At 43.2% G+C, this 25,365-nt stretch overlaps 1 protein-coding gene across 3 annotated transcripts; it reads left to right on the top strand.

Annotated features, from left to right (window-relative positions):
• Nucleotides 1–247: 247 nt before the first annotated feature.
• On the top strand, nt 248–25,315 carry LOC115701133 (uncharacterized). 3 transcript variants are annotated; one of them, XM_061112391.1, is made up of 7 exons: nt 248–704; nt 1,752–1,790; nt 17,394–18,233; nt 18,310–19,337; nt 19,434–19,931; nt 20,028–20,539; nt 25,087–25,315. In XM_061112391.1, exons 4-6 carry the CDS (start codon nt 18,837–18,839, stop codon nt 20,178–20,180), a joined length of 1,152 nt encoding a protein of 383 aa, XP_060968374.1. In that variant the 5' UTR covers nt 248–704; nt 1,752–1,790; nt 17,394–18,233; nt 18,310–18,836; the 3' UTR covers nt 20,181–20,539; nt 25,087–25,315. The 3 variants fall into 3 exon arrangements, with proteins under 3 accessions (XP_060968374.1, XP_060968370.1, XP_060968378.1); XM_061112387.1 differs by lacking the exon at nt 25,087–25,315 and adding an exon at nt 20,627–20,852; XM_061112395.1 differs by lacking the exons at nt 17,394–18,233; nt 18,310–19,337; nt 25,087–25,315 and adding an exon at nt 20,627–20,852.
• The last annotated feature ends 50 nt before the right edge of the window (nt 25,316–25,365 follow it).

Genomic DNA, 25,365 nt, shown 5'->3' with positions numbered 1-25,365 from the left:
TTTTTGGTGTTGTGGTTGGAATTGAAAAAAATTTAGTGTTGAAATAATAATTTTTTGGTGTTGATTTAACACTAAATTTAAATTTCTCCATTGGAAATGCCCTAAGTAACTATGATTAAACATTATTTATACTATAAATTACTCTAATATTTACTATAATACATAATTTATATCATCATAAATATAATATTTTATAAATATATTTAACAAAAATATTACTTTCAAAAAAACTTAATCATAATAATATAGTAAAGTTTAAAACTGAAAACCCTATATTCTCCTCTCCCATACACGATCACTCTCTCTCTCTCACTCACTCTCTTCTTGGTGTGCGGCGCTGAAGAAAATAAGCCAGGGCCAGCCACCTTCGGCTGGCGATGATCCGAGCAAGTGACACCGTCGTGATCCCAAGCCAAGAACCCCAACTTTCCCTCGCCCATCTCTCTCTCGCTCTAAACCACAAAACTGTAGTCGCGAGGTTCTCATCACCGGTCCGCCACCGTAAAGGACTCACCAGAGCCAAAGTGTTTTGGGTCAGATCCGACCACTTTCAGACTTCTCCAAGCCAAATGAACACCGATTTCATGTTCTCTTGGCCAAGAGCTTCAACATGTCGTGCTCTATTTCACGATGCATCTCCGTTGACTGATGACAAGGTAGCGATCTGGCCATCCAACGGTTCAGAGGTCAAGTCTGAGTTGTGGGTATAATTTCTAATCACATCTTAAGTTTTTTTTTTCGTTTTAATTATTTGTGAGAATAGAATGTATTATATTTATGTATTTGAGTTTGGTCGGTATTTTAATGGTGATGTTTGGGTTTGATTATTACTATGCAATCTTTATGAGAAATGGAATTGTTGTTGGATTTTGAATTTTTACTAATTCTTTTGAAGGGTTTAGCGTATTAGTGTGCTGTTGAGTGTTATATATTTTTTCTTTCTTTTTAGTTTTCTTAACTGTGTTGTGTAATAATGATCTCTAATCTCTTGGCTCTTTGTATCTATAACAATATTAAGATTAATTTACTGTCGTGATTGGTCTTTGGTATACACTTCATATATAAATTACTTACCCCTTTTTTTTTTAACCTACTATGAATGAAATGGTGGTAGATTATGTAGAAGTAAAGTTCACATTTTTTTGATATATTTATATTCGTACTTGTATAGATTGTTTGTTTTTGTTTATATAGTGTGAAAATTCAAGATGTACAACCTATTATATTCTTAAAGAAAAAAAACTACCCTTTTGTGAATATATATTTACAATGCTTTTAAAACTATTTAGAGCTGTAAGATTTTCCTGTTTTATCTTTTCTACATCTCAAATAAATAAAAATATATTGCATAAGTTTGTGAAGGTGTTTATTTTTGGAGGATATAAATTCTACTATGAATTTTGTAAGTGGTTTAATTATATGTAAAAATCCTTAAAAGTAATATAGTAATTTTTATGAATCATGTAAGCATATGATTAATATGATCAATTTTCCTTTTTTTTTTTTTTGAAAAATGGAATTTTGAGTTGAGTTTGGATAGAAGTCTAATATTTTTAACATGATAATAGTTTTGTCTTCCTTAATCTAGGTCTTGATGATCTCATATTGAAATATAAGAGGACACTAATTATTATTTGATTATTTTCTCAAGTAGAATTATACTTCTTATTTTGAAGATGATGGACTGTCTTTAGGTTTTTTGTTTTCTGTTTTTTTTTTCTCTAGCATTTTAATAAAAAAATCTTTTTCAGGTAAAAGAAAAGCAATCCAATAAATCATCTCATAATAAGGTAATCTTCTTTATTAATACTCACTATAAAATATTTATGTTTGATATTTTAATATGTTTAACTTTAGTTGCCAGTTCAGTTATTTATTAAAATCGTTTTAGAGGCTTTTAACTGGATTTATTTTTAGCTGTTTTGGAGTATACCTCTCTTTTTTTCAGTAGTTTTATGTCTTTTTTTTTTTTTTAAAATCAGTTTATATGTGTATTAATTATAATAGGTAAGCACAATTGTTGGTTGTTTTTACTTTCTTGACATTGTAGATGTCTTCATTAACTTTGCTGTTTTTTTTTGGGCTTGCTTTATGATCCTGCTTTGAGAAATAGAATGGGTTTTATTTTAGTGGTAGGAGACTATTTGGAGGACTTATACATATTAGATTAGCATTGTGTTTGGTGAGAGGGAAGGAAATGAGGAAGGAGGGAAAAGGAAAACTTAGGTGTTGATGCTATTTTTTGTAATTGATTTAAGAAGATCGTACAAAATAAGAGGATTGCGATGAATTTATTTGACTAAATAATATAGACACTAGAGATTTATAATAGTTCACTCTCATGTTGCGATGGTAATCGGGCTACGTCTACTGTTGTTTTATTAATCAGATTCGACACATCATAGTTATATTCTCAAGAGTGTGGATAATAATACGAAAATAGATTTCTAGGTGAAATTTTTATTGAGATATATGAACACAAGTCTCATGGGAGACTTAATATTCACAAATTTGATGAAGATGGTGTGATGCAGTTTTTCGTCAACTGATCTAAGATCGTAAAAATAAAGAGGACCACGATGAATTAATTTGACTAATAAAATCACAATAAATTAAATTGACACTAAGGATTTATATTAGTTCACCCCCATGTTGTGATGAAAATGGGGTTATGTCTACTTTTATTTTTATTGATTAGATTCGACACAATAGAGTTTTGTTCTTAAGAGTGTGTAGATTAATATACAACAAATGATTTCTAAGTGAAATTTTAATCGAGACTTATAAATCTAAGACTCATGAGAGATTTCATATTCATTATTCTAATCAAAGTGGGTGGTTGTATAGTTCTTGGAAACAATAAAATAATAGAGTTTGCAAAAAGGGATGTGTATCAATGATGTTTAGATCTTGGTGTCGACTTAGTATGGTGGACTTAATAAAAAAGATGAAGAAATAAGTGTGGTGTTCTTGGCTGCTGTCAAGTGTCAAGTGAGTCTCAAAGAGTAGGTTTAGAAGAGAGATAGAGAGTCTAAAAGAAGGTCTAAGAGAAAGTTCTTATTTTAGCCTCGTACTTCTCCTTATATAGGCTTTAGGATTTGTTAGTGATTCCCCACATGTTGGGGTGTCTCACTAACAAATCTTGTATATTCTCTTATGGTGGACATAATAAAAAAGATGAAGAAATAAGTGTGGTGTTCGTGGCTGCTGTCAAGTGTCAAGTGAGTTTCAAAGAGTAGGTTCAGAAGAGAGAGAGTCTAAAAGAAGGTCCAAGAGAAGTTTCTTATTTTAGCCTCGTACTTCTCCTTATATAGGCTTTAGGATTTGTTAGTGATTTCCCACATATTGGGGTGTCTCACTAACAAATCTTGTATATTCTCTTTCTTAATCAATAAATAATAAAAAAATTATAAGAAAATAAATATTTATAAAAATTTCTTTGTTTCTAGGCCAAAATTCCACAAATATTGGGAAAGTTGTTATGTTCGGTTGAGGATGCACCAATTTAAAATGGAATGACATGAGATGTCACATGTAGGCTTGAAAACATGCTTTTTAGAATGTCAATGCTCGCATACAATGCCACATGGGTTGTGGCAGTGTCTTCCAATACCCTTTACTTAACCACGTTACTCAATTCTCGAGTAAAATATACTACCTCGTGAGCAAATTGTGGATCCGATAACTTCAGAATTTGGCTATGTCTACGAGGTACATTTAGATCTGTCTTGAAATTATCTTTCCAATGCAAGTTATATAGGTCATTTGGATAAAAATTGAGAGTTATGCCGAATTTATTGAAGACAGTTTATGCTATCTTGTACCAATTGCGACCACTGGCATGCCAAATGGTAGTGTTCGGCTATGCATGTTCTCGGACTGCTGAGGGTATATTTTGACTTGGTTTTTGATAGTCATATTTTGGGGGTCTTGGGACCTTGAAACCTCATTTCGACGTCTGAAACCCTAACGGGAGGCCACTGCCACCCGTTGGAGTTGGAAAGTGGTATTGGTCGCATAAGGGGCTTATGAAGCCTTGAGTGATTTTTCTCACTTTTATTTGGTACATAGATGTTAGAAATACAACTTGGCCAATAAAATTCCTTTCCTTGTGTAGTGGTCGATCACTGCCATTCCTTTGTTGTAGTGCTCTTCAAAGTTGAAAAGCATTGCCATTTCCATATGGTAGTGGTCGACTAGGGTTGGTCCTAGGTGGGAAATAGTTTCTTTCACTTGTTTTGCACTTCTTAATGTTGGCGGAACACATTTGGACAATTTTCCTTTCATGGTTTGTACGAAGTGACCACTGCCATTCCTTTGTGGCAGTGCTCTTCAAAATTGAAGGGCATTGCCATTTCCCTGTGGCGGTGCTCTTTAAAATTGAAGAGCACTGCCATTTACAAATTGCAGTGGGCGCATATGCCTTGTTCCTTAAGGGTTTGATGACATATTGACTTTATGCATAGTCTCAAGTCTTAAGTCATTTCATGCTCAAATGAGTTAAGTCATTATTTTCCTTGGCGGATTGAGGTTTCAAATGTGAAAATGCTTGCGCGGGCCCATGAACCATAGTTTGGGCACACTTGAGTGTGAGTCCCGACACCAAATGGTTGGTTGATGTTTTCGAGTCCTCTAAAAGTGCTATGGGGCCCTCAAGAAGGATGTCGTTACTCATTTGATATTTATAAGTCTTGGTCAAAGTCACAAGGATGGCTTTTTTAATTTTCCAAAAAGGGAAATTTGAAATTCTATGCTTAAAATACCTTATAATTTTTCCCCTAAATGCATAGTTATTAAAATTGGTCATATATGACCACTTTACTAATTTTCCTAAACTACTCGTCACATTTCAAAACATCACCTTCTCTCTTCCTCTCTCTCTCAGCCGAACCACGAAACCCAGCCCTCTCACAGCCGACGCCCCCTTTCTCAACCGAGGCTCAACCGAGCTCCGTCGACGCTCAACCCCAACCAACCCAGAACCCGCGACCACTCTCAGCCGAACTCGAAGCAAAAAAGTCCAAGGTATTTTGGTTTTTTTTTTTTGTGCGTAAGTGTTAAAATATTGATTTAGATTGTGATTTTGTTTGTGAAACTTTGTTGGATTGTGAAATTTTGTAAGATCTATTAGTTAGATTTAAGAGTTTGTTCTTGTGGAATGGGGATTAGGGTGTTTCGGCTATGTGAAAGGAGGAAGAAGATGGTCTGATGGTGTGTTTGGGGTTCGATGGTCAATATTTGGGTCCGATGTACTGGTCCGATGGTCAATTTTAGGGCCCGATTGTAAGGGTTCGATGGTGGACCATTGACCAAGCCCGATGGTTCGATGGTCGGGCTTTGTTGAGGTCCGATGGTCCCATTGACCAAGCCCGATGGTACGATTGTTTTGGGTCCGATGGGTGCATTTTTGGGGTTTGTTTGGGTCTGATGGCTACCACTCGGACCTTCACAATGGGTCCGATTGGTAGCCATCGGACTCGTGGTTTTATTTTGTTTTTATTTTGGTTTTACTAATTATATTATTTAGTGATTGTTTTAGGTATTAATTTATTTTTAATGATTTATTAATTTTTTTTTAATTTTTTTTGAATGAAAGTATTTTTTAATTAATTATTGTTTTATTAAGTAATAATTTTTTATTTATTATTAATTATCAATTATTGTTTTAGTATTGTTGCTCCGGAATTCGCCCAAAATACGTGTACCAGTCGAAAGGGGACACGTGGATCAGATAACTTGTAAACATTTGCTAAGTCTTTGTGCGCCACAAGGAAGCGCTGTTAGCATGGGTCCCGGAGGAGGCACCCGGAGTACAAGGTACTCCAGGAAGCTTGCATAGCGTGAAGGCTCTCCGGGATATGTCAGGTCTCTCCCGAGCAATCAAGTCGCATTTAATGCTGCATGGGAGGAAGCGTGTTAGGACTGTAACACGCAATAAAGTCTGACGGCACAACCCCCAAACAACAGCGCTACAGTAATGATCATTTAAGTCTAGCGACGGCTACTCTGCGAAGAGTCACGTCAATCAAAAGGCAAAAAGGACATTCTTCATAAAAATCCTACAGCACCTAGGGATTTGACCATGCATCACCCATGGTATATTCATTGGAAATGCCCAACTTTATGGATACTTACAGATACATGTGTAAGAACAACTCTAGGGATTACCCCACCAAAACACTATAAATACCCCCTCAAAGCTCATTTAATGGGGTCGAGAATCTTGGTTTGCAAAAGAGCAAGAAGAGAAAATACTCACCAAGAACATTCTCTGTATTTATGAGAAAAATCATTCTCTCAAGTGTGGAATCTGTATTAAATACATCCATTAATAACAAAGACTCATGGAGTAAGGCTCATTAACGCCCCAACCACGTAAAAAATCGTCATCTCACTTTCTTACAGCTCTTTAATATAATCATATTCTAATAGTTGCCGAAAATCTCGGTCAACATTTTGGTGCTTTCATTGAGAGCTGAGGAAAGCTGCTATACAACAAGCATTTGACTTCACAACAATGGTGGAGACAAGAAGTACACGTCATCCTCGCCCTCTAGAAGATGCTCAAGATCCCAATGAGGAAGATGTAGCCTCAAGAGCAGCAGAGGAGTCCGAGGAAGAAGAAGAAGAAATAGTTCCCGACGAGAACTACGAGGAAAACCTCGACGAGTATGCCTACGACGGAGGAAGTTACTCGGAGTTGGTGCTCCTAAGACAAAAAGCTATCGATCATGAAGCTGAGACCGAAGCTCAAAAAACGCAAAATCAAAAAATGCAGGAAGTGATGCTAGCCATGCAGAAAGCCATGGAGGCAGCTGGTATTCACGTGCATCCCAAGGCAATGGCCACTGGGCTCGACGGAGAGCCAGCGACGTCCTTGCCTAATTCCCAGCAGCAAAGACCTAGGGAACCTAGCCCTATAAGGCACCCTGCTGAGGAAAATCAAACAAAAAACCCTACTTCTACCCCTGGGCGAAAGAAAAAGGTGCAGGATCCGCGAAGGGTCCGCTCAGATTTCCCTAAAGGGAAAGGTCCGCAGAGGGGCAAGCCCCAAAGAGGGAGTCTTGGCCCTCAGGATCGAGGGGACCGGAAAAGCGTTTCTGTGCACCAGGAACCAGGGGGTAGAGGAAGAAGAGGACAGAGATGTCCTCCCATTGATCTGAGAAATCAAATCAATGGGAATCAAGGTGACCTCCGGGATCACCTTGACCAAAAAAGATACAGGCCCGTGGTCTCCTCGGGTACTGTAAACGAAGGGATTATGGCAGAACTTGCCATACTTCGAAAAGATATTGCTCGAGTCTCCCGGAGGCAGAAGGGAGACGACTCCGACTCAGACAGTGAGGATCGGGAGCCATGTGCCAAGCATATCCTGGAGGCGGAGCTCCCTAAAAACTTCAAGATGCCCGAAATGGCTGCATATACTGTGAACTCCGACCCCAGCGATCACTTGTCACGGTTCAACCGTGTCATGCGGGTCAGTAATGACGCCACATGCCTGTGCTTCCCCCTCACTCTGAGCGGATCAGCGGAGGAATGGTTCAAAAAGCTGGAACCAGGATCCGTGGGTTGTTGGAACAAACTCCAAACCAACTTCCGAAGACAATTTGTCGCCGCCAGGAAGGTTAACTTGGAGGTTAGTGCCTTGACCAACATTAAGCAACTGCCCACCGAGACCTTGAAGAATTACATCAAGAGGTTCCGAGAGGAAGCCTCGAAGACTAAGAAGGTCGACGACGGACAACAGCTTGCGCTTCTCCAAGCAGGAATCCGCACTGGGACTCCCTTCTGGAACGAGTTGCAGCAAGAAGGCGCTGCTAGCCTTCAGGACTTCCAGAAGAGAGTCCAAAAATATATTAACCTCGAAGAAGCCCAGATCGTGGCTTACGGAGGCTATTATCCCACCGGGATAGCGGGATACATGCCAGGAGTGTCGCCCTCGGGTACTGTCCCGACCGCAACTCCACAAGTAAGTGGCATACAGTTCTCCGCCACTCCCGAATACAGCCAGGGCCAAGCTTTGGCACCGGCATCTTCCCATTACGGTAACTCGTCCGGGGTGAATGGACGAACTCCTTCATAGGCTGCCCCGACTGCTAGCATAACAGGCACTCAGGGGTCGAGGAGCAAAAGGTCCTCCAAGGGCAGCACCCGAACGGGAGAGAAGCGCCAAAAGAAGGGGTACACACCCCAATATACCCAGTACACAGAGCTCACGGACTCCCAGGAACATGTATATTTTGCCACTAGGCAAAGTACGCACTACCGGAGACCACAACCATTGTACAAGGATAGCTCCCGGAGAGATCCGAGTACCACAACGACATTGGTCATAGCACCAATGAGTGTAAGAATCTCAAAAACGAGATTGAAAATCTAATCCGCTTGGGCCACCTCTATGAGTGGATCAAAAATAGGTTGCCCCACCTTAATCCAGGGCAGGTGGCCGGAGGTATGCCTCCGGGAACGCCAGGGGGTACAGCAGGAGTATTGCCTCCAGCCGCTCCCGCAGGCGACACCCAGCATATCCCCGGGCTACCGCCCCGGCCTAATGGACGGGTAGCCATGATCTCCGGAGGTCCCCATATCGGAGGAAACACTCGCAAGGAGCGAAAACGATATGCCGAGGCCGTGAAACACAGTGAGGTGTGGGAGGTTACTCAACTCCCAGCTCAAAGGCCTCGGCTAATGGACCAACCCATAACGTTTACGCAAGAAGACGCCAAGACGGTGCGTTTTCCTCACTACGACCCGCTGGTCATAGAGACCCCCATCGCAAATAAAGTGGTGGCTAGGGTCCTGATTGACAATGGGAGTTCCGTGAACTTGCTCTTCAAAGAAGCCTTCACTGCGATAGGGTTGACCGACCGGGACCTCTCGCCTAGTGGGTCACAGCTCACAGGGTTTAACGGGACGACGCTGATCCTGATGGGAAAAGTCAGACTCCCAGTTACCCTGTGCCCGGATACCCCCCAGAGCACATTTAAGTATTGCACCTTCGTGGTGGTAGACTGTCCAACAGCCTACAACGCGATCCTAGGCCGACCGGCCCTAATCGACTTTGGTGCGATCACTTCAATCCGACATCTATGCCTAAAGTTCCCTACCCAAGAAGCCGGAGTCGGAACAGTGAGGGGAAATCAGGGGGAGGCCAGGCAGTGTTACAATGTTGCCACCCACCTACCTGTACTCATGGTCCGGGAATCCCCCCAAATAGAGAAGGGTGAAGAGGATGAGCTAGACCTTCGTATAGGGTCCGAAAAGGTCGTGGAACCAATGGAGGACGTCGAAGAAATACCAGTGTGCGACGACGACTCCACTAAAGTACTCCGGATAGGGAAGAGCCTGGACCCGGAGGAAAAAGAAAGAATAGTAAAAACACTGAAGGGCGCCATCGACATCTTCGCATGGCGCCAAGAAGACATGACTGGCATAAGCCCTCATGTCATCACCCATGTACTCAATGTCAACCCGGACATGCCCCCCTCATGTCATCACCCATGTACTCAATGTCAACCCGGACATGACTGGCATAGTAGACGCCACGTCCGGATTTAAGCTGCTGTCTATCATGGACGCCTATGCTGGGTACAACCAAATAAAAATGCATACGGCAGACCAGGAGTGCACTAGCTTCAGGACCGATAAGGGGGTATACTGCTACCTAGTCATGCCTTTCGGACTGAAAAACGCCGGAGCAACCTATCAAAGAATGGTTAACCGGATGTTCAAAAGCCTCCTGGGACGAAACATGGAAGTATATGTAGACGACATGCTCGTCAAATCCAAAGCTTGCAACAGTCATGCAAGCGACTTAGAAGAATGTTTCGAAGTCGTCCGGAGATACGGTATGAAGCTCAACCCGAAAAAATGCACTTTTGGGGTCAATTCGGGAAAATTCCTGGGCTTCATAGTCAGCCAAAGGGGAATCGAAGCAAACCCGGAGAAAATCCAAGCTCTCCTAGACATACCATCCCCCAAAAAGCATAAGGATGTGTAGAGCTTGACCGGAAAGGTGGCAGCACTGAGCCGCTTTATCTCACGCTCCACGGACAAATGCATATCCTTCTTCAACATACTGAAGAAGTGCCGAAAGTTTGAATGGTCGGATGAATGCGAGGAGGCAGTCAAGAGGCTAAAAGATCATATGGCCAAACCTCCCATCCTATTGAAACCCGTCCTTGGAGAAGACTTGTTCCTCTATTTGGCTGTCTCCGAGCACGCGGTCAGCGCTGCCCTGGTCCGGGAGGAAGAAAAAACTCAGCACCCCGTGTACTATATCAGTAAGCGCATGATAGGGGCCGGGACAAGGTACCCGGTCATTGAAAAATTAGTATTCTGCCTCCTGATGGCATCAAGGAAGCTGAGACCATACTTCCAAGCCCATCCGATCAGAATCTTGACCAATCATCCGCTCCGGCAAGTTCTCCAGAAGCCTGAAGAATCCGGAAGACTCCTCAAGTGGGCGATGGAGCTGAGTCAATTCGACTTACATTACGTGCCCCAGATTTCTATAAAAGGCCAAGCCTTGGCAGACTTCATCACCGAATGCAATGAAGCCGAGGCAACAGCCAATACACCGGCACCACCAATCCCCACTTGGAGGGTATTTGTAGACGGAGCTTCTAATGAGAACGGTTCAGGAGCCGGAGTGGCTATGATATCACCTACTGGATTACGGCTCCAGGCAGCACTCCGATTCAACTTCACAGCTTCAAACAATGAAGCCGAATATGAGGCCCTGATAGCAGGGCTAAAATTGGCTAAAGCTGTAGGAGCTAAGAGAGTGGAAGTCTACAGTGACTCTCAGCTGGTCGTAAACCAGGTCTCCGGAGAATACCAAACTCGCGGCGAACGGATGGCCGCGTACGTAGCAATAGTCCGAGAACTGCTCCACGAGTTCACGGACTATAAAATAGAAAGAATCCCTCGAGAAAAGAACGCTCATGCGGACTGTCTGGCTAAGTTAGCCTCGGACAGTGAGATCGAAGAGCTGGGGGTAGTACCAGTGGAACGCTTGGCAGAGCCAAGCATCAAAATAAAAGAGACCACACTAGCGGTTGGGCAAGATCCCAGCTGGATGGTCCCCATCATAAAATACATAACCACAGGTGAGTTGCCCCAAGAGAGGGCACTGTCTCGAAAGATTCAGTATCAGGCTCATCGTTATGTAATGATGGATCAAATTCTCTACCGGAGAGGACTCAACATGCCTTATTTAAGGTGTGTATCGGACCCTGAAGCTAGACAAATCATGCTGGAGGTCCATGAAGGGTTCTGTGGAGATCATACGGGAGGACCCAGCCTCTCAAAGAAAATATTGAGGCAAGGGTACTTCTGGCCAACAATGAAAAAAGATTGTATAGACTATGTCCAAAAGTGTGACTCGTGCCAAAGGTACGCGAACATACCGAGAGCTCCTCCAATTGAGATCACTTTGATGACCAGCCCCTGGCCCTTCGCGGTCTGGGGCATAGATCTCATCGGGTCTCTACCTACGGGAAAAGGAGGGGTAAAGTATGCAATAGTAGCAAAGGACTACTTCACCGGAGTGGACGGATGAGGCGGAGCCTATGAAGACAATAACCGCTAAGAAGGCATTGGACTTTGTTATCAAAAACATAGTGTGTCGATACGGCTTGCCTCACAAGATAGTCTCGTACAATGGAAAGCAATTCGATTGCGAGGAATTTATCGACTTTTGCAACCAACACGGAGTGGTAAAAGCTTCTTCTGCGGTAGCCGGCCTCAAACAAACGGCCGGGCGAAGCAAATAATAAAATCCTAAAGGTCACTTTAAAAAGAAGCTACCGGGCTGTAAAAATAATCGGCCCGAAGAATTGCCAAGGGTATTGTGGGCCTACCGACGACCCCGGAACCACAACCGGTCACTCGCCGTTCTCAATGGCGTACGGTTGTGAAGCAATGATCCCGGTGGAAACATTATTCCCATCCCACAGGAGGACGACTTATGATCCGGCCACCAATCATGCACTGCTCCAAGAGGCTTTGGATCAAGTCGAAGAACTCCGGGATGAGTCTCAAATACGGATGGCTGTTTATCAAAGGAAAGTGACCAAGTATTTTAACTCCAAGGTTAAAAGCAGAAAATTCACTATTGGGGATATGGTCCTAAGAAGGGTTTTTCCAGCCACCCAAGAACCCGGAGTGGGGGTACTTGGACCAAATTGGGAAGGACCATATGAGATCGAGGACGAGATCGGTTCTGGCACTTACAAACTAAAAAGAATGGACGGAACCACCGTCCCAAGAGCCTGGAATGCCGATCACCTCAGAAAATATTACCAGTAGCGAATTAAACTTAGATTTTGTTCAAAGGGTTTGTACCGTCCAAATGTATGCCTCCTCTATATTAAATAAACCGAGTGCCTTAAAAACAAAGTTTCTATGCCACTCGTGGGGGTACTAGGGTATACGCACGGACAAACAAAAAACAAACTAAGTAAAATATCCCGACCCAAAGTAAGGTGTCAAAAAGTATGCACAAAAATAAAAAGCATAAGTATAAAAACCCTGAGCCAAAGGACAGGTTAAAAAATATAAGTGTGACAAATAAAGATCGCATAAAAAAAATATATCCTAGCCCAAAGGGCAGGTCATATACATATAAACGGCCCGGGGACATGCCTCAAAATATAATTGTCTCCCCTTCAAATAAAAGCTGCTACCTATATGTAAATTGTTCTAAGGCAGCAGCAAATATGTACAAACCAAAAAAAGAGAGTTATAAAAGAAATGGATAGAATCTGGGTCAATAATACGACAGCTCAGTCGGCCCGCGGAGGATGACGAGGTCCAATCCGTGCCTCAAGCGCGGCATCAAGCTTCTTCTTCTTTTCCCGGAATTTGGCAATCATCTCCTCGGGCTTAGGATAAAAAGTAAGCTTGATACTTTGATCATTGGTGGCCCAAGCCATATAGACACCGTCATCAAAGCGCTTCGGGCACCGGGCGCAGGAAACGGGAGAAAGGAGCTCGGCCCTCTTGGCCTTCCTGGTGGATTGTTCTTTGAAATCCCTAAGCTCCTTCAACTCCGCAGCTAGAGCGGCCTTGGACTCAATGTCCGACTGATGAGTTTCCTCTAGAGATCTCACCTTGGCGACCATTTCGTCCAAAGCCTCCCTGGCCTCCCGGAGGTCTCGCCTGGCCTTCTCAGCAGCCTCGGTTTGAGCCCTTAGTTCCTCCTGGTGATGGGCCTCCATCCTGTCCCTCCGCTGAGCCTCGTCCCGGATCATGGCCTCCGCCTGAGCCTCCCTCCGTTTGGCCTCCTCTTCCTTGGCCTTGGCTGCGGCCTCCTGGCGCTCGGCAGCCTCCTGGTAGATCTGCCTCTCCGCTGTGAGGTCCTGGAGGACCTTCCTGACATCATTCATGTCCTTAAAGTCGGACAGAGTGAAGCCATGGTTTATAATGTTCTTGGAGAGGCGGCCAGCCTCAGCAGCAAGCTGAACCATAACGAAAGGATAAAGAGGAATTTCTCAAAGAAGAAAGCAAAATACAAACAATAGAAGGAAACGAAAAAATTGCAAAATACTTACCACCGTGAGAGAATGGCTAAGGTCCTGGACTTGGAAGATGGAGTTCAGGGAAGCGCAAGTGGCAAATCGCTGAGGCGCGCAACGGGTGAGCTGAGAAGCGAACTCGCCGGTCATCTCCGCGGCAAAAGGAGCCAAGGTAGGCCCTAGGAAGCGACGGAACCAGTCCGACAAGGGGTCCAGATTAAGGTCCCACGGATCCTGGTATTCCGGGTGGTTGATGCTCGCCTCAACCTCGGCTCGCAGAATCCTCCTGAGGGCCTCCACTTCGGCATACCCCCGGGAGTACTCGTCCATTGCATAGTTGTGTTTGGCTATGCGAAGCTCCTGCCTCACCTCGTCCCCCGGAATCGGGGTAAGCTCGATGTGAGGAGGAGCAGGATTTTCCTCCATTGGGGAGAGCCCGCCGTCTAGGCCATGGGCAGGAGTGTTGTCTCTCCGAGTCCTCTTCGGCTCATCCTGGGCAATCATCTTGCCCTTACGCTTGCGAATCAGAGCCACTTCAGGCTCCTCCTCGTCCTCCTCTGCTACCTCCGGAAGGGTTTGAGGCTCTCCTACACCCTCAGCGGCTTCCTCCGAGAAGTCCCACCCTTTCCCTTGGCCTTCTCCCGGAAGCACCTCCTCGTCATCCACTAAGTCAATAGTGTCGGGGGGAGCGCTGGAAGAAACCTTCAATGAAGGTGCCGGGGGAGAGGAGGTAAAGGCCGGGGGAGCCACGGGAGTATGAACTCCAGCAAGCTGGTCCAAGATGGCATCCATAGAGATACCTGATTCACAAAATAAGCAAGTGTTAGAAGACCGTGAGGAACCGCTTATACAAGACATAACAAATAAGCTACTCCTACCCGAACTTCTTAATTCGGCCCTAGCAAAGTCCTGTATTTTAATGCTGGCGGCGTCATCTCCGAGATAACTGTCCGAGGGCCGAAACCAGCTGGACGTTATGTAAGCTGATGGACCTAAGGGAATAGGTTCCGGAGGGCCGGAGCCCATCCGGGACCGACCTAGGTAATCTCCTAAGTTCGAAAAATAAAATTCCTTCAAACGATCCCCCCACCGGGTCAACGACATCTTAAATCAACGAGGACGCTCGTCGAACCCTACGGGCCTATGACTGTTGTATTCATCAACGGAAGGAACATAGCGAATTATCAAGGGAGACTTACCGCCGGCACCGGAGGTGCTAGCACCGGGAGCACCCGAGTTTGGTTCGGGGGCCGAAGGCTGTGGCCGGGAAGTTTGCTTCTCGGAAGAATCTTCAATACGAAGGGGCCTCCCGGCAGGACGATCCCCAATCTCTTCTTGAAGTATCTTGTCAAAAAATTTAGCTTCGGACTTCCCGGCAATGGCTTGGCTCCTTCGCACCATCGGACTCCCCACGCGAAGTCCTCTCCCAGAGGCAGCCTGGGCCTTAGAGTATGCTTTCTCCTGGGCCTTCCGGTAGAGATAATCTTGGTACTTCTTCTCTACCGTGGCAATAAGCTCATCCCGGAAGGCCTTCTCCGCAACCGGCGCCCTCACATTGGGGCAGATGACCCGTGAGAGGTTGGAGTCATCCACGGATTGGTGAGAAAGAATAAGTTTAGCCTTCCTACAATTCTCTGTGGTGACTAGGCCCCCGACATCAAGATCGGCGCGGTCATAGGAGGCAAAGGCTTGGGCCCTTCGAAGGAAAGCCTGAGTGGGAAGCGTCCGCTGGTAAGGTGGGATCCGCACCCACTCCGTGAGAAGCTCCGGGTGGTCTACGGCCCTGAACCCGGAAGAGAAGAAAAAGCGGTGGCGGTACTCCTTAACGTGAGTCTGCCGATTATACGGAACCACCCCCTCGTTAGCAGGGTGGATCCGGAACCCATAAAAACCATCCTTAAGTTTGTCCCCTTTCTTGGGGACGGATACAAGTTCATAAAAATAAAAAAATTTTGCCGGACTAGGAGACCCCCAGCCACGGGCGGTGTAAAAAATAAATAAGCCTGAGAGCAGGCGGTAAGCTTGAGGAATGAGTTGGTGTGGCGCAAGGCCGACAAATACAAGAAAATTAACAAAGTAATCTTGGAGCGGGAGCATGGCACCGACCATCAAATGGGTCTAACTCCAAGCCCCGAAGCCGTCATAGTTATGATTAGGCGTCTCCGAGTCACGAGGAGGCCGGTGATAGGTCCCTGAGGTGGAGGGTTTGATCCCAGCAACGTCAATAATGTTCTCCAGCTGGTGAGGACAAGTCAAGGTGGATCGAAGCTCGGCCGTTTCCCAACCAGTCGCACGGGATTTATACCCCTCCTGGGCAACGGGTCCCAGAGAAACCTCCTCCAGCGTGGCCATATCTTTTCCTTTCTTCTTCGAAGATTTTGAGCCAGAAGCAGACATTTTGTGTTCTGGGAAAAACAAAAAGAGAAAAGAAAATTCCAGCAGTTAGGTCCCATACCAAACCTAAGACAAGAAAAAGGGAGTGGGGTTCCCCTAACCGCTGGAAAGAGGCCCCCTCCGGACACGTGTCACATGAGAAACCCTAGAGAGATCCCCCGAACAGGTGTCGGGTGCAGTGTAATCGCAGAAAGTGGTTTTGCAACAAAAAAAAAAAAAAAAAATTCTACGCCCTAAGCAACTGTTGAACGAAGAACACATGGTTCTCTTCAACGAAGCTGTACGATTATAACGAAGGTGTGATAATGGCGATTCTACAAGCAGAACACTTGAAAAACCCAAAACACTCACACACTCAGAACTCAAAATACGAACCCAGAAAGCGAACGAAGTAAATGAAAGCATGTTAATCTAAGGATGCAAGAAACTTACAGTAGATCGCTGAACTGGGGGTACTGAATGTGGACAAGTGAAAGTTGAGAAGAACTGGCGAAGGCAAACACTGGAAAACTGAAAGAAAGTGTATAAGTGCTAAGACAGTTCGTGCTACTTAGGGGAATTTTCTCTCTAGGAAATTCGAGCAGAAATGGCAAGGGATGGAAAGTAACCGAAATGAAGGGAAAGTGGTGGCTTTTATAGGCAAAAACGCATGAGGAACAGGCGTCATCACCTACCAATCGCACGGTGGGGGAGACGCACGATTCGAATTTTCGAAAAACAACGGATCAGATCAATCTGCCATAAAGGCGGTGGAAACGTTTGAGTATCCGTCTGACACCATTAATGCGCCGCATCAATCATAGGACGTGAAACGAATCGACCTCTGCAAAAGCGAATCGCTGCATTTAATGCCATTATTAGACGCACCTCCACGCGCCCCAAGTTCGTGTCGGGAAAGGCAGGAGGCGGCCGGAGACATTCCTGCAAAAAGCAAATCGCTGCATTAAATGACATCATTAAATTTTCCCCCACGCGCTCGAGGCTTGAGCCAGGGAAACGAGGAGTCGACCGGAGACACTTGAACAAGCCTTGGTTTATTTTTACTAAGTAAACAAGGCTTGGGGGGTAAATGTTTCTCCGGAATTCGCCCAAAATACGTGGACCAGTCGAAAGGGGACACGTGGATCAGATAACTTGTAAACATTTGCTAAGTCTTTGTGCGCCACAAGGAAGCGCTGTTAGCATGGGTCCCGGAGGAGGCACCCGGAGTACAAGGTACTCCAGGAAGCTTGCATAGCGTGAAGGCTCTCCGGGATATGTCAGGTCTCTCCCGAGCAATCAAGTCGCATTTAATGCTGCATGGGAGGAAGCGTGTTAGGACTGTAACACGCAATAAAGTCTGACGGCACAACCCCCAAACAACAGCGCTACAGTAATGATCATTTTATTAATATTTTTTTTATTAATGAAACAATAATTGTTTTATTTTTTAATTATTAATTATTAATTATCATTGTTGAGTTTTTTTTTCTTTTTCAGGGAACTCCACATCTAATAATTCCAGTGTCGGACTATTACACAGACCGTGTCACATGGCGCGGCGTTAGTTACTACTACCCGAAGATTAAGGCTAAATTTCAAGAATTCAACCTATAGGACAGGGTGCCCCTTTCAAACAGTTTTTCAAGAGAGCCTTATTCAATTTTCAGGAGCATTTTTTTATCAGTTGATGCTTCACAAAATAAAATCTGACAAGCCGGACGAGGTGCATTTCTATGTGGGAAGGAAGAGATGTAGATTTGGGAGGGTAGAGTTCGGCTTGGTCACTGGGTTAAAATTGTTGCCCGGCCCTACTGAAGAAAAAGGAAGCTCTGACCAGTTGATTATGGAATATTTCAACGGTAGTGCTTCGATCAGCTTCGGCCAACCGCGCAGAATTTTTGAGAGCTGCACAGAAACTGATGATGTCTACAAGTTGGGGATGGTCTTGTTTGTTATGGGCGTCCTAACTGGTAAGGAGGAGAAGATTGTCATTCCTCCTTTTGTGATAAGAATGATTGATAACCTTCCATTCTTCTACGAGTACCCTTGGGGAAAGATTTCTTACACCAAGCTGATGGAAACTTGTAACAAGGATTAGTTGGATGTAAAGAATAAGATGTTGAAAAGATTGAGAAGTGAGTCACTCAGAAGGAGGCAAAATACTCAGCCTACGGCTATACTGAAGCGTTGCAGTATTGGACATACGAGGCTATATTACAGCTGGGCAACGAGTATGAAGTGAGGAGGTGGCATCGCTTTCCGAGAATGGTCAACTGGGAGAGTAAGCCGAACACTACACTCGAGAAGGATGAAGTGACCAGATTATTTGCTAAAAATGTAAGTTTGTTACGCTTTATGTTGAATTCATGTTAATTTCCATATATTATATTAATATATTTGTTATATTTTTCAGTTGACAGTGTACTCCATGTTATGTCTTCGGCCGAATGAGATTGAGTTTGTGAGTTACATAACCGGGGGTCAGCCTCCATTATTTGTTGACTTGGAGGAACTTGTGTTGGGTGAGGATAGGCAACCAACACAGGATGCTCTGTGAAGGCAGGCCGAAAAGCTTGCCTCCACATTGGAAGAACGAGCGGAGGTAGCCCGAATATTTAAAGACTCTACACCACCTCCACCGTCTCCACCACGTGCACCGCCTGCAGTTCCAGATGGGTCTGGTGTTTACCCATCTCCAGCTTCAGTTCCTGATGGGTTTGGTGTTGACCCATCTGCAGCTTAAGTTCCAGATCAGTGTGGTGTTGACTCACTTGCAGCATCAGAGGATCCTCCAGTTCTCCCGTCAACTTTTATTCCCAGCACCTCAGAGGCTCGCGATCCAGTATACCTGCCATTTTGGTAAGGTTGGAGATTGTGGAGAGGGGACATATTGCTTTGAGGGAAGGGTAGGCCGCTCTGCTAAGAGGACAAACAACGATTATGGATCAGTTGAAGACCATAATGACGCTCCTGCTAGATCCTGGAAGGCCGGTAGCAGATTCACAGCCACAGCCACAGTCACAACCAGAAGAGGAGGCTCGGACACCGGAAGATGACTTCATTCTCCCAAATGATTACCAACCGGATGATGATGACATTTTCTGTACACCTGAGAAGACGAATATCATCAGCATCGGGGATACTCAGGATTCTGAGGTGCAGGTGTTAGAGACAGCTCCAGAAGTTATGGAGAACCGGAGGAAGAGCAGGCGACCTAGGTGGTTCGCTGAGTACGCTGAAATGAAGAAGAAGGCTAGGGCTACTTCGACACTCGTGAATGCGGACCCACTTAGAGTGGTTGATCGGAAGCTGCTAAGGACTTTTCACAATTGGGTACTCGGCCAGATTGGGAACAAGTACCCGAGAGAGTACTTCACCGGTCTATACGATTCGTCTTGGTTCCTTGAACTACATATTCCGAGGTTTTGGCTTGGGAACGTTGTAAGTTTTTAAGACTTTTTTACTGCTTTTGCTTTTAAAGACTTTATCTAACTCTTTTTTATTTAATCTCTAACATATTTAATTTTTTTGTTTTAGCATTTGGATGCAGCATTCCATTTGATGAGGAGGCGACAACACTTTTATCCAGAGGTCTACCCAAATAGATGTGTCATCATGCCGTGTATTTTCCCAGCAGGAGTTATTGCTCGGTGGGAAGCTGCGGGTGATGACCAACCGGATGATGATGACATGTTCTGTACACCTGAGAAGACGAATATCATCAGCATCGGGGATACTCAGGATTCTGAGTTGCAGGTGTTAGAGACAGCTCCAGAAGTTATGGAGAACCGGAGGAAGAGCAGGCGACCTAGGTGGTTCGCTGAGTACGCTGAAATGAAGAAGAAGGCTAGGGCTACTTCGACACTCGTGAATGCGGACCCACTTAGAGTGGTTGATCGGAAGCTGCTAAAGACTTTTCACAATTGGGTACTCGGCCAGATTGGGAACAAGTACCCGAGAGAGTACTTCACCGGTCTATACGATTCGTCTTGGTTCCTTGAACTACATATTCCGAGGTTTTGGCTTGGGAACGTTGTAAGTTTTTAAGACTTTTTTACTGCTTTTGGTTTTAAAGACTTTATCTAACTCTTTTTTATTTAATCTCTAACATATTTAATTTTCATGTTTTAGCATTTGGATGCGGCATTCCATTTGATGAGGAGGCGACAACACTTTAATCCAGAGGTCCACCCAAATAGATGTGTCATCATGCTGTGTATTTTCCCATCAGGAGTTATTGCTCGGTGGGAAGCTGCGGGTGATGACCAGGCTAACTATCAGTGAGATGAGGGCATATTAGATTTGATTTAAGGGGATGAAAGTCAATTCTTGGTCAGTTGGAAGAATAAGGAGAGAATATATATGACCGTCTACTTCGATAGAGCACAGCATTAGGTGACCCTAGAGGTAGATCTGGATCATTGGTTGTTGATTATATTAGACTCGAGCGTCGGATCAATTTTCCCGAACGAATTGAAGAGTCACCTGGCAATGTGGGAAAAATTAAATTTGCTGCTGTAGGCTGGCCTATTCGAGACTCATGACATGATCCTCGTGCCTCAACTTACCGCCTCAGAGAGCCAGGTCAGAAATTTAACTTCAAAAGTCATGGATCGGGGCGTTGTTCGACAGACAAAGACAAGGTAACTTAATTACAATTGATTTTTTGTTATTTAACTTGAATTTAATTTGCATACTTTTATTTATTTACTTTTTATTGTCTCATACAGCGATGACTGTGGGATGTACGTGATAGTGCACATCGAGCATAGTATGCTAGAGACTACGTTTGATAATGTGCACGATGAGAATATGAAGAAATTTAGAGAGCGGTGATGTGTAGATTTATTTTACCAGAATTTAGTATGAACAAATGTGTTTTTTATTTGGAATTTATTAAGATAACAATGTAACTGGTTTTTTTTGTTGGTATGTTTATGTTTTTTTAAGAGTTCATACAAATTTTACGACTTTCTTTCATGCAACAAATTATAATAATTATGTAAACATAAAATATCACAAATTCTAATGTTTAAAATAGTCCAACATTAATTCTATAACAATACATAATAGTCCAACACATCACGATACAAATAAACCAAAATAACATTTTTAACCTCGGTAGTTGCAAGCGCTTCTGTTGTGCCCCTTGGTACCGCACTTGCTACAATTTCGTGATTTGATAATCCTTTCACCGTTATAAGCAGTTCGGTTGTTCTTAATTCTTCCAACCTTTTGCTTCTTGGGTCGCCTTACTGGTTGCTTCTAACATGCACTCCAACTGTTATGTTCTTGATGTCATCAGGCAATTCCCAATCATTCCCGTCACCAACTGGCATAATTGTTTCTTCATATGTCCTTCTCCAATATTCAGTCGTGTAATATGGCGAGCATAGTTTGTACGCTCTAATACTTCGCTCCTGTGATGCAGGACATGCATGAGGACAAGGAAACTTCATGCACTGGAACAAGCCGCAAGTGCAAGTATGTTCCTGCGAGTCCACTACGCCAACGGTCATAACTGTTCTCCAGGGTGAACCTGCAACGTGTAAGGCCCGCATGAGTCAACGTTCAAATACCGACCTTTTTCAAAATGCAATGTCAAGTCCTCCTCCATTTCTGGTGCTAGGGGTTTCGTCCATTTGTCAGCTTTTTCTTTTCGTGAAGCAAACCACTTCTGGACATTGGACCTCAGGAATGCTACAGCAGCAGTGATCGGGAAGCCTCTTGCATCCTTAGTTGTGTTGTTGAAGCTCTCAGCCCAGTTGCTCGTCATTACATTGTAACGTACCCCTGGAAAGTACGACCGGACCCATTTTTCAAATCCAATTTCCTCAAGATATTGTGCAACCGCTGGATTCATGGCACGAATGTTCTTAAATTCTTTGTGAAACTCTGATCTTGAATACGTGTAAGCACACGTGTAAATGTGATTCGTGAAGACGTCAGTCTTGAACTTGTGGTTGACGTTCATAATAATGTGGTGGTAGCATGCACTGTGGTGTGCACCAGGGAACACGATATCCAAAGCACGAACAATGCTTTGATGCCTATCCGAAACAAAAGCTAAGTTCTCAACATCACCAATCGTTTCTTTCAATTTTCTCATAAAATAGGTCCAGGAATTGTGGTTTTCACTGTCAACTATACCAAAAGCTATCAGAAAGATATGACTCCCTGCATCCAAAGCCACTGCACACAACATTTGCCCACCATACATAGTCTTCAAGAAAGACCCATCAACGCATACAAATGGTCGACAAAACCTAAACCCCTGAATAGAAGGACCCAGAGAGAAGAAACAATACTTGAAGCGACCATCTTCTACCACAAAATTCGTGATGGTACCTGGATTCCGCAACTGTAGCATGTGCATGTAACTAGGTAATTTCGAGTACGAATCTTCAAGTGTACACCGAGCTAGGTGTAGTGCCTTCTCTCTGCACCTCCATCCCTTTTCATCACTCATTTGGATCCCGTAATCCTTGTGCATACTTTTGCTTATATCAGAGGGCAAGTGATCCGAGCCGTCAGTTGCGAACTTATCCTTAATTAGATGGGCAACTATTACAGGTGATGCTTGACGGTTATTTTTTCCTCGAAGATCAAGGGAACATGTATGTACATTATGAAATGTACTCACCTCAAACATGTTAGAAAGTACGTTCTTCTTCGCTCTTAATCTCCACCCACAATCTGTATCCTTACATGTGACGTACTAAATTTCAGTACCGGACTTCCTAACGTAGTAGTCAAACCCTTACTTCATTGCATACAGGCCAACAACCATCTTTAAATGCTCTTTGTCTCTAAAAAACTTTCCCACATGTAACTCCCCGCCTGGTGTGCCACCCGTAGATATATAATGACTATGATTCTGGATGTCTTCTCTTGTATACATTTTCTCCTTGAATTTACCGTAACTTGTCGAATAAGAAAATGGATCGCTCCATCCAGTCACATTGGTCCCTCGAGCATCAGTAGGACCACTAATATCATTGGTCTCTCTACCATTATTAGGACCTGTACTGTCAGTAGTTCCTCTAGCATGACTGGTTTCGCCTGGACTACTATTACTAGTACCAGGTGTTTGACAATTTTCTCTACGGGGCATTCTTTTCCGTGTCGGTGGCCTCGGTGGTATTTGGTACGATAGTGGAGTCAAGTTCAAAGGTACAGCAGCAGGGGCCTCTGTACCTTGGTTGTCTCTTACGCCATCATTGCCCTCAACATAACATTCAGGGTCTGGACCATTAAAAAAACCATCGATGAACGACATTTGTGCTACAATATCAGCACTCGACATCATATTGTTTAATTCAGGTAACACATCCGCAACCAACACCTCTGGATTTGTTTCTGGAATAAAACTCCCAACCTCACTACGATTATCCTTAACAGAACTTGGTGTTGGACTAGGATCGGCGCAAACATTCTTCTTTAACAAAATCACAAACAAAGGAGTAAATTCACCTGGCTTCTTCGCAAGTGTAGATAAAAAGTACCTTGCACGCTTATCATTTCCAACAACTTCAGGGCGATACTCAAAGCCTTTCTTGTACTTGTAATGTACTTCCAATTTCAAGTCATACTCAACTTTATCGACATCCAGTTCTTCGTACAAAACATCAACCAAACCTGAGTAGCTTAGGTTCGGGTTAATGTCAAATGTCAAATTGTCGCCCCGTTTATAAACCCAATCTCTACCATCAAACTCCAAAACACCATTATACATAACACACGCATTAAGAGTTGAACCTGTCACATACATTGAAAAAAACACAGTTATAATTTACAACAAAAATCTCACCGAAAAAAAATCTTAATTAATCATTAATAACAAAACAATAATAATTAATTGATAATAAAATAATAATTAATAATAATTCATAATTCATAATAAAACAATAATTAATAATTAAAAAATAATTATTAATTGATAATTAATAAAATAACTAAAAAAAATAAATTAATTCTTAAAACATTAACTAAAATAATAATTAATAACTAATAATTATTAATAAAAAATAATTAATAACACAAATATTAATAAATCAATACAAAATAAATTAATCATACAATAATAAATAAAAAATAATAACAAATAAAAAAAATAAAAAATTCCCGTAGGGTCCGATTGGTCCGACCATCGGACCCCACCACGAAGCATCGGACCTTATTTTAAAAAAATTATAAAAAAAAATTAAAAAATTCCCAAAACCAATCGGGTCCGATGGTCATATGGGGACCATCGTACACGGGTTCCAAAAAATTAAAAAAAAAATTAAAAAAAGCCATCGGACCCGATGCGGGTCCGATCATCGGACCCATTGATGGACCATCGGACCATCGGGCCTTCGCCCCTGCCAACAAAATTTTTCCCTACATCGGGCCCGACGAAAAAAAAATGCAGAAAAACAACAAAATTCCAGTTTTCACATTCAGGAAACATTATAACAGAATAAATAGCAAAATAACAGCACCAATCCACAGATCAATCATCAAACACAACATTCTTAATTAAATATGACAACAACAAACAAAATTTAAAAAAAAAATTAATTACTTACCCATTGATGGAGCTTGTAGTATGTTCTAGCTTCTAATGTGGTGGATTAGTGTGGTGGCTTGTAGTGTGGAAGGTTGTAGCTTCTAGTGATGAGTGAAGAGAAGAAAAAAAAATTTGGTGGTTGTGGAAGATAGGCTTTCGGGTGGGGAATTCTCATGTGAAATTGATGAGAAAAAGGGTTGGAGTGGGTAGATGTAATTGGAGAGGGTATTATGGGGAAAATACAAAAAGTGTCATATATAACTAATTATGTTAAGTATAAGTTTAGGGGAAATTTTTTAGGGTAATGTAAGTATATTAACTCAAATTTCCGTTAAAATATTTGACTCGAGCCTCAGATCGATTTCCCCAAATGAATTTAAGAGTCACTTGGCAATGTGGGAAAAATTACTACCAACTTTGATGCTGCAGGCTGGCCTATTCGAGACTCATTACATGATCCTCGTGCCTCAACTTACCGCCTCAGAGAGCCAGGTTAGAAGTTTCACTTCAAAAGTCATGGACCGGGGCGTTGTTCGACAGACAAAGTCAAGGCTACTTAATTACAATTGATTTTTTTGTTATTTAACTTGAATTTAATTTGCAAACTTTTATTTATTTACTTTTTATTGTCTCATACAGCTGTGACTGCGGGATGTATGTGATAGAGCACATCGAGCATAATATGCTAGAGACTACGTTTGATAATGTGCACGATGAAAATATGAAGAAATTTAGAGAGCGGTGGTGTGTAGATTTGTTTTACCAGAATTCAGCATGAACAAATGTGTTTTTTTTTTATTTGGTATTTATTAAGATAACAATGTAACTAGTTTTTTTATCGGTATGTTTATGTTTTTTTAAGAGTTCATACAAATTTTATGCCTTTCTTTCATGCAACAAATTATAATAATTATGTAA

This window comes from Cannabis sativa, chromosome 1 (assembly GCF_029168945.1).
Source record: "Cannabis sativa cultivar Pink pepper isolate KNU-18-1 chromosome 1, ASM2916894v1, whole genome shotgun sequence".
In the NCBI taxonomy this organism is placed as follows: domain Eukaryota; kingdom Viridiplantae; phylum Streptophyta; class Magnoliopsida; order Rosales; family Cannabaceae; genus Cannabis; species Cannabis sativa.
Note: the sequence above shows the minus strand (reverse complement) of the source record. Positions and strands in the feature narration are given on the sequence as shown.

Coding starts and splice junctions, on each gene's coding strand:
- LOC115701133 (XM_061112391.1), top strand. CDS start 18,837: ATGGATCAGTTGAAGACCATAATGACGCTCCTGCTAGATCCTGGAAGG. Junction 19,338..19,433: donor GGTTTTGGCTTGGGAACGTT/GTAAGTTTTTAA, acceptor TTTTTGTTTTAG/CATTTGGATGCAGCATTCCA. Junction 19,932..20,027: donor GGTTTTGGCTTGGGAACGTT/GTAAGTTTTTAA, acceptor TTCATGTTTTAG/CATTTGGATGCGGCATTCCA.